The sequence below is a fragment of the Myotis lucifugus genome, unplaced genomic scaffold (genome assembly GCF_000147115.1).
Source record: "Myotis lucifugus unplaced genomic scaffold, Myoluc2.0 scaffold_99, whole genome shotgun sequence".
NCBI lineage: Eukaryota > Metazoa > Chordata > Mammalia > Chiroptera > Vespertilionidae > Myotis > Myotis lucifugus.
In genome coordinates this window covers 3,709,346-3,719,110 of record NW_005871147.1, presented here as the reverse complement: position 1 = coordinate 3,719,110, position 9,765 = coordinate 3,709,346, and the positions used below count along the sequence as shown (strand labels likewise).

The window sequence follows — 9,765 nt, the reverse complement described above, 5'->3', positions numbered from 1 at the left end:
ACACAAATTTACATCTCTCAGTCAGAGCTCTCTGAACTCGACTTGGATGCCAAGTTGGTATCTCAAACTTAACACAGCCAGCCCTGGCCAGGTAGCTCGGTTAGAGCATTGTCCTGATATGCCAACGTTGCAGGTTCAATCCCAGTCAGGGCACATACCAGAATCAACCAAAGAATGCACAAATAAGTAGAACAACAAATCAATGTTTCTCTCTTTCTCTCTCAAATCAATAATTTTTTTTTTAAATGCTCATGCCTAACCACTTCTTTGGGTCCTTATTTCCTTATGAAGGCTCCCTTATCATGTAAAATTTGCATCAAATTTAACATGTCCAAAAGTGAGCTCTGCAAAATTGCTCCTTCCAGTCTTATCCATCTCAGAAAATGGAAACTATTTGTTCTAAGAATCATCCCTGATACCTTCCTCCACATTCAATCTATCCAAAAATCCTATTGGCTCATTCCTCAAAAATTCAACCAGGATTCAACCATTTATTACCTGTTATCTCTCACATGGATTATTAAACAGCCTGTTTCTCTGCCTTTTCTCCATTTTTCCATTTATTCTCAACACAGAAGTCAAAGTAACAGAAACTTCAAATCAAAACCCTCCCAAATCTTCCCATCTCACTCAGAGTAAAAAAGGCCTCAAGATGGCACTACATAATTGGGCCTTTATTACTCCTCTGACCTCATCTTTTATTACTATTCCCTTTATTCATCTGGCTCCAGCTGTTCAATGGCTTCCTTGCTGTTCTTCAAACGTGTCAAGAAACCTCCAACTTCTGAACCTTTACACTTGCAGCTCCTTCTCTTCCCCCAGATATCTACGTTTCACTCACCTCATTCAAGTCTATATTCAATGTTATAAGAGGCCTTCCCTAACCACTCTGTATTAATTCTACCCACTCATTCTCTATCTTCCTGATTTTTCTCTGCAATATCATACCTGACAAATTATGTATTTGCTTACGGCCTGCCTCTCCCCACATGGAAACAGAAATTTTATAGTCACTGGCACATATAAGTTGCTCAATAAAATTACTGATTTGGAATCAAGCTTTACTCCAACCAAATTTAGAATAAAAGCTACCATTGTCACCAAGTTAAAAAACTTAACAAACCCATTTTTTCCTAATTTATTATACTTACCCATGTACATAAAATAATGTATAAAGTTTCTTTGCATCAGTCATACAGCTTCGAGTTACAGATAAAACTCCCTTGGGCCCTATTGTCAGGGGTTCAAGGGCAGGATTTCCAGACTCTACAAGCTGGGAAAAGAGGCGCTCCACACTGCGACGACAGCCAACACATGGGACAAGCTGAGAAAGTGCACTCAAGACTTCACGTGATGTCACCACCATGGCAATACTTAGATCTTGTTGTTTAAGCATACTATGTCGCTGAAAGAAAAATGAAGAATCCTTAAGAAACACATAAAATTACTTTTTTACTACTACTTCTGGTTCCTATCCTTGTGCATTAAGTACAACTTGGGCAAGGCTTGCCACCTCTATCTGCAACTGAGTCAAAAAAAGCAAAATAGCCTAGCCAGTGTGACTCAATGGTTGAGCATCCACCCATGAATTAGGAGGTCGAGGTTTAATTTCAGGTCAGGGTACATGTCTAGGTTTCAGGCTCAATCCCCAGTAGGGTACATGCAGGATGCAGCCGATCAATAATTCTCCATCACTGATGCTTCTGTCCCTCTCTCCCTCTCCCTAAAATCAATAAAAGCATATTTTTTAAAAAGGCAAGATGGTCAGCCTTGTCCATATGATACTGTTTGCTGCATAAACTCCCCTTTCTAGAAACTAGGTTATAAAAAAACTCTGCTTAGGATGTGCCCCAGCATAGCAAAAAGAAGCCCTGCATTTGGAAATTTAGTGTTTATTCAAGTATTAAGTTTAATACTCTTGCTTTAAATTGAAAAAAAAGAGAAAAAAAGACACAGTGCAGCTTTACCATGTCTTCTCAACTTTTAACAACACAATATGTTTAGCTACAGGAGTCAAGTTAGGATGGTGATCATGTAGAACAGCAATTATTAACCTGGAGGTATGGACAGGTGTGTTATGGATTAGTGGGCAAGAACAACGCCTATCGTACCTATGTAGGAACCTGCAATGAGTAACTAATATGCTGGTGCATATGAATGTTATCTGTTGGCTATGACAAGGTTGAAAAATGACTGAGAACTACAGCTGTAGAGAAATGGGCAAAACTCTAGTAAATAACTTCTACCTGGATGGAGATATAGTTACACTATAAGTAATGCCTCCAGTTTTACTAAAATCAGATGGAAAAGTAAGTTTACACCTAAAATGGATTTTTCTCACATTTACTATTAACCAATTCATTCAAATTTTACTTCAAAGGTAGAAACAGAATTCTGAAATAAAGTAATTTATCCTCCATTATCTTAATTATATATAGTGTATTATAAAGTATAATACTGCATAAGAATTAAATAATAAAAAAGCTCACAACACAGGGTTAATTTTTTTTTACTTGAATTAAAAATTACTATAGAAGAAAATCAACAAGTTCTCAATGAAAAGTTGTATACCTTATCTTTAAAAAACAGGAAAGATGACCTAGTGAAATTAAAGCCTTATAGACATGTAAAATGTTAACACACCAAAACCTAATCTCTTTCACATGAAAAGTACATAAATATATTCACTGTAGCAATAATAAAAGAAAGCAACTTCAATGTAATCTTAAGACCTAAAGAGCCCTAGGTAAAACGAAATTAATACGGCTAAAATTTTCAATGACTCTTTAAAACACCCCCCCCCACACACACACACACACACTTTAAAAGACTGGGTTTTAAAACTATTACCTGAATAAACTGCTTTAGTTGTGCACCATTATTTTGATGGCCATCAAGATTTAACACATTGTCAGGAAATTCCATCACCATCTTAATATGCAAAAGAATAAAAAAATCAATTATTTTATCTTCTTTGAACACGTTATAGATTATTTTACAAACTCTTAGGACAGAAATAGACACCCCCGCCCCCAGCCAGATTCCCCCACCTGCCATCCTGCCCTCTGCCAAAAAAAGGTGTTTTTTGTTTGTTTGTTTGTTTTTAAAAATCCAAGTTATACAAGTTTCTAAAGCCAGAGAGTTATAGCCATTAGGCACAAAAACACTGAAGTCAGGTAGAAATGAGTTCAAACACCAGTTCTGTTGCTTACAATCTATGTCATAATTCTGGGCAAGTTACTTAACCTTAACCTGTCTGATTTTTAGCTTCCTCGTTTGTAAAATGAGATTACATAATAAATTTTAATATCTTTCACATAGTGAGTTGTGAGGATTAAATTATATTTTAAAGTGTTTATTGCGGTGGCCTATAATAGCTTTTAACCTGATATTTTACATTAAATACCTTGACATTTTTAGTTATTCCTCTTAACTATGGAATTCAGTAAATCTCATAATGAAATAATCATATATATATGATACATATATCATATGTGAATGAGAAGAACTCATATCAGTACTTGGCACATAGTAAATGTTTGCTCTAATTATGAACAAAAAGGATACACTGAGGTATTTATTCAATTATCAAAATTCCATTACCAGAGGAAGAGAAATATAAAAAAGCTTAAGGAGATTTCAGGATATCAGATAATGGGGAATTAGTAATTAACACATTTCAATGAGCTGTAATAGCACTGATATGAAGAAGTACCATAGTTAGGAGATATTATAAGTAGGATATCACCAAATGAAAGAAGCAACCCAATTCCAGAGATGTTAAAAAAATGGAAAAAAGTTTGCCTTCAAGACAATGAGATAAAGTAACACATTTATATCTTAATTAAAACATTGTAAAAGGTATCAAACATACTGTGCTAGAACAAACTTCTATTTCCAGATGACAAGACCGCAAACTCCTACACACCCAAAGAGTGAAGTCGGGTTTAAAAGAGACCCATTTGAGGCAAAAACAAAACACTAAAAAACCCCACCAAGTTGAAAGTGATCTTAAAGAGATACCTCCCTTCAACCAGCAACACAAAGACCTGCTCCTTTAATGGAGGTAACCATTCTTTTCCCTCCATATTAGAAATAAGAGCCTTAAAAGATGCTTGTTCTAATAATAAACTAAGAACTGAATAACTAAGACAAGTGTAAAACATATATATAAGACCTTTTTTTCTTTTTAAATATATTTTTGTTGATTTCAGAGAGGAAGGCATAGGAGGAAAGTCAAACATCAATGATGGGAGAGAATAATTGATAAGCTGCCTCCTGAACGCCCCACACTGGGGATCAAGCCCGCAAACCGGTATGTGCCCTGACTGGGAATCAAACCGTGACCTCCTGGTTCATAGGTACAATGCAGAACCACTGAACCACACTAGTTGGACAAAACACAAATAAATTTAACTGTCAAGTCACAAAAGAAGTATAAGATAAACTTTTAAAGCCACTTAAGCAAACATTGCCAATCACTCCAAATCTACCATTTAAGCAACTAACACCTTAATTTGCATTTTCTCTTTACTTGATACAAATATATACCATTTCACCACATATCAATTGCTACCATACAAAAATATTTTAAGAAAATTACCTACAGCCCTAGCACTGAAGGGTCCTGGGTTCAATTCCGGGTAGGTTCCCCAGCCTGCTCAGGTTGTGTGCATGAGGCAACCAATCAATGTGTCTTTCTCACATCGATGTTTCTCTCTGTCTCTCCCTCTCCCTTCCACTCTTTCTAAAATTCAATGGAAAAATATCCTAGAACTATATCCCAAGAAACCAGAAACACCAATCAGAAAGGATATATGCACCCCTATGTTCATAGCAGCACAATTTACAATAGCTAAGATTTGGAAACAACCTAAGTGACCATCAGCAGATGAGTGGATTAAAAAACTGTGGTACATCTACACAATGGAATACTATGCTGCTATAAAAAAGAAGGAACTTTTACCATTTGCTACAGCATGGATGGAATTGGAGAGCATTATGCTAAGTGAAATAAGCCAGTCGGAGAAAGATAAATATCACATGATCTCACTCATATGTGGGATAATTTGATGAACAAGAATAGATTCAGAGACAAATGGTAGGGGAGGGTATTAGAGAGCAACCAAAGGACTTGTATGCATGCATATTAGTATAACCAATGGACACAGACACTGGGGTGGTGGGGGCTTGCTTGGAGTGGGAATGGCTGGCGGGAGGGGAGGGTTTCAATCGGGGAAAAAGGAGACATATGTAAAACTTTAGACAATAAAAAAATAAAATAAATAAAATTAAATTAAAATTTTTTTAAAAAGAAGAAAAATATCCCCAGGTAAGTATTAACCAAAAAGAGAGAGGGAGAGAGGGGAAGGAAGGGAAGGAAGGAGGAAGGAAAGAAGAAAGGAAGGAAATTACCTACAGTATTTTAAGATCAAAGCTATCAATTTAAGAAATATGCAAAGTGTCCTGACCAGGAATTGAACTGACAACCTTTCAGTGCACAGAACAATGCTTAACCAACTGAGAAACTCAGGCAGGGCAAATAGACCTGATTACCATGTATTTTCTAGGTTTCACTGGCATGTATATTACTAAATTTTCTCTTGTACTTATTCTGCATTCACAATAAATACCCTGTCCTTGCTTTTCAAACATTTAGGAGAATGGATATTTTACCTTGCAGTTTTCTGGCCAATCACTCACTATATGCTTAACATTGAGAGATGACAATAAGAAAAAGGGGGAAAGGGACACAAAGAGGATAGATGCACTATTTGCCCCCCCATTCTTTAAAACCACTTCAGATTGACTTAAATCTTCAGATGCTAGCTTACCTAAAGGAAGACAGTCATGCAAAGTATTTTAAGCATGGCTTCAAAGAGGAATCATTAGTGTTCTGCTTCACCATGAGGCTGCCTATCCCTGCCTAGCCAAAAATAGATCGAGTCATGTCCTAAAATTATTGCTTTATAAAGTTTATTGAATCCATTACTCACTTTCACTCTTAAGTATCTGTCCTGTTTTCCACCTGACCATAAATCTGGTTTTTACAGCATTCTCATAAATTCTAATCAACAATATTAAGTTTGTATTTATTAAAAACAAGAGGCCCGGTGCACACGGGTAGGGTCCCTAGGTCTGGCCAGCAATTGGGGCCTTCCTTCCTTCCTTCCTTCCCCAGCTGCTGCCAGCTGCCGGCTGGGGCCTTCCTTAGTTCCACACCGCCCCCCTAGTGGTCAGCACACATCATTGGGAGCGACTGAACTCCCAAGGGGACACTTTGCATATTAGCCTTTTATATATATACTAGAGGCCCGGTGCACAAAAATTTGTGCACTGGGGTGGGGGGGTTCCCCCAGCCCGGCCTGTGCCCTCTCGCAGTCTGGGACCCCTCGGGAGATAACGACCTGCTGGCTTAGGCCTGCTCCCAGGTGGCAGAGGGCACGCCCAATCCCTAGGTGCAGCCCCTGGTCAGGCTCAGAGCAGGGCCGATTGGGGAGTTGGGGCACCGCCCCGTCATGCACAGAGCAGGGCGGATTGGGAGGTTGCGATGCCACCCTCAGTCCCGCTCAGGGTAGGGCCGATTGGGGGGTTGGGGCACCGCCCCCTGTCACACTCAAGGCAGGGTCGATGGGGAGGTTGCAGCGCCACCCCCTGTCACGCACAGAGCAGGGCTGATCAGGGGGTTGGGGCGCTGCCCCCTGTCACTCACAGAGCAGGGCCAATCAGGGGGTTGGGGCTCCGTACCCTGTCATGCACAGAGCAGGGCCGATCAGGGGGTTGAGGAGCTCCCCCCTGTCAAAGAGTAGGGCCGATAGGGGAGCTGGGGCACCGCCCCCGGTCACACACAGAGCAGGGCGGATCAGGGGGTTGGGGCACTGCTCCCTGTCACACTCAGGGCAGGGCCAATGGGGAGGTTATGGCTCTACCCCGTCACACACAGAGCAAGGCCCGTGGAGGGGGGTTGGGGCGCCACCCTCTATCACCCACAGAGCAGGGCTGATCAGGGGATTGGGGCGCCACCACTGTCACACACAGAGCCGCAGGGCGATCAGGGGATTGGGGAGCTCCCCCCTATCAGGCACAGAGCAGGGCTGATCAGGGGGTTTGGGCGCTGCCCCCAGTCACGCTGATCCCGGTGCCGGGAGCCTCGCTGCTCTGCTGATCCCGGTGCCGGGAGGCATATTACCCTTTTACTATATAGGATAGAGGCCTGGTGCACGGGTAGGGGCTGGCTGGTTTGCCCTGAAGGGTGTCCTGGATCAGGGTGGGGGTCCCCACTGGGGTGCCTGGCCAGTCTGGGTGAGGGGCTGAGGGCTGTTTTCCGGAAGTGGGTGACTGAAGCTCCCAACCGCTACTTTTTTTCTTTTTTATTCTGGGCCAGCTTTAGCTCTGAGGCGTCGCTGCTGAAAACATTGATACAATGTTGCGGTCAGGCTGGCTTTCAGTCTGGCTGGTTTCTGGGGTTTTGTTTAGCTTCTTATTTGCAACATAGTACATAGTTGCTTAGAGTTGCAGCTGAGAGGCCGGCAGCAGCAGGCGGGGAATGTTGGAGTTCGCCGTCACTGGAGCAGGCAAGCCTCCCTGCTCACTTCAGTGCATGGCTGCCAGCCGCCATCTTGGCTGACAGTTAATTTGCATAAGGATATGCTGATTAGCCAATGGGAAGGGTAGCGGTCGGACGCTAATTACCATGTTACCCTTTTATTAGTGTAGACTAGAAGCCCAGTGCACAAAAATTTGTGCACTGGCGTGGGGGGGGGTGTCCCTCAGCCCAACCTGTGCCCTCTCACAGTCTGGGACCCCTCAGGAGATAACCACCTGCTGGCTTAGGCCTGCTCCCCTGGTGGCAGATGGCACACCCAATCCCGCGGTGTCTGCCCCGTCTCCCCCGGTTGCAGATGGCAGGCTCGGATCCCAAGCTGGGTTGGGCAGCGGCTGGAGATCTCGCTGCCACCTGCCCCGCCCCACACACCACAGGCCTGGATCCCGCCCTGGGGCAGGCAGCAGCTGGAGATCACGCTGCCGCCCGCCCTGCCCCACACACGGCAGGCCAGGATCTCGAGCTGGGGCAGCCAGTGGCTAGGGATCACCCTGCCGCCAGCCCCAGGTGGGGCGGCGCAGCGGGATTTGCCTGCAGTATGCAAATTAGCCGCCATCTTTGTTGGTGGTTAATTTGCATATCACACTGATTAGCCAATGGGAGGCGTAGCGAAAGTATGGTCAATTACCATGTTTGTCTATTATTAGATAGGATAGAAGATCATTGTTGCCCAGCCTGAGTGGCTCAGTTGGTTGAGTGTCATCCCATGCGCTGAAAGGTTGCCAGTTTCATTCCTGGCACATATTTGGGTTGTGGGTTTGATCTCCAGTTGGGAAACATACAGATGGCAACTGATCGATGTTTTTCTCACATTAATGTTTCTCTCTCTGTCTCCCCTCCCCCCACCTTCCTCTCTCTAAGCATGTCTTCAGTGAGGTTTAAAAAAATAAAAATCATTGTCACCTCAGTTTTTTATTTCATCCTCACAACTATTTGTAACATTACCTTTAGTAATACTTAGTAAAATTATTTAATCAAGAGTTGAAAGAAAACATTAAATACTAAACTTTTAACAAATGCTAAGCACCTAATTTCCAAGAGGATATGCCTAACATTTATTATCTTTTTAAAGTCCTATTAATCCTACCAGATCTGAGGCCCTGAACCTAACTGTCCCCTATACCTGGGCTCCTGAGCATTAAAGAGAAAAAACCAACATGATATAGAAAAATGTTAGTTACATGCAAACAAGTGGTTAGAATAAGATGGAATTTGGAGACATTGTAGCAAATAGGTCTACCTTTCATCTGCCTTTCATCTAGGGCCAATATTCCACCTTTGTGTGGAAATTACCGAAAAATCGGTACAGCAGTCTGGTAGGGTTAAAAACCCTTATCAGAGTTTCTAATCCACTTAGATTGGTTTGAATTAGGAGGGTAAACCTCGTTCCAGAAATGCTATAGCAATATGATAGTATGTATCAACTTTATAAAAGGTCCTTATCCTTTGATCCAATAATTGTACTTTTAAAAGCCTGAGAGAAAAAATTTGATGCAAAGGTTTATGCATTATTTATATTCTTACAGTATTAATTACAGCAAAAATTAGAACCACCTCTATGTCCACTAAAGAATGATTAAATTATGGGATCTCACAACGAAGTATTACATGGCCATTAAAGTTGTTTAAAGAATAACAAGAGAAAACGTTCTCAATATTTAGTGAAAAAAAGCAAGATATAAAACGTTGAGACTACATCTCAACCTGTATCTCTGTGTGTCTATCTGAAGTATATATTCTCACTCTCTTCATTTTTAAAAGAACTACTCACTTAAAGTTGTAATTTTTCAAAGATTGCTATAAAATAATATCTATCTTCTATCCATCTGCTATTTTATAATTCTAGTAACACTGAACAGCATTTTGGCCACATAGCATGCCGTTTTCCCAAATATTCCAACAGCTTACTTACTTGGGATTTTCCCAAATACACCTACAGCAGCACTGTACTCGTTTTCAAACCCACTAAACTACCACAAATCTTTTAATATATGTGTGTGTGTGTGTGTGTGTGTGTGTGTGTTACTGATTTCAGAGAGGAAGAGAGAGGGAGGAAGGGATAGAAACATGCCCGAAACCCAGGCATGTGCACCGAACCAGAATGGAACCATGACCTCCTGGTACATGGATCAATGCTCAACCACTGGGCCACACTGGCTGGG

At 41.7% G+C, this 9,765-nt stretch overlaps 1 protein-coding gene across 5 annotated transcripts in view; it reads right to left on the bottom strand.

Moving 5' to 3' along the window:
- GGNBP2 (gametogenetin binding protein 2) overlaps nucleotides 1-9,765 on the bottom strand; it is a 30,832-nt gene that overhangs the window by 16,922 nt on the left and 4,145 nt on the right. For all 5 annotated transcript variants that reach the window (XM_006092247.2, XM_006092246.3, XM_023756838.1 and 2 more), the window contains exons 3-4: nucleotides 2,851-2,931; nucleotides 1,152-1,405 (exon numbers count right to left, since the gene is read on the bottom strand). In XM_006092247.2, the coding sequence (XP_006092309.1) occupies nucleotides 1,152-1,405; nucleotides 2,851-2,931 (335 nt within the window). The remainder of the gene's footprint in view (nucleotides 1-1,151; nucleotides 1,406-2,850; nucleotides 2,932-9,765) is intronic.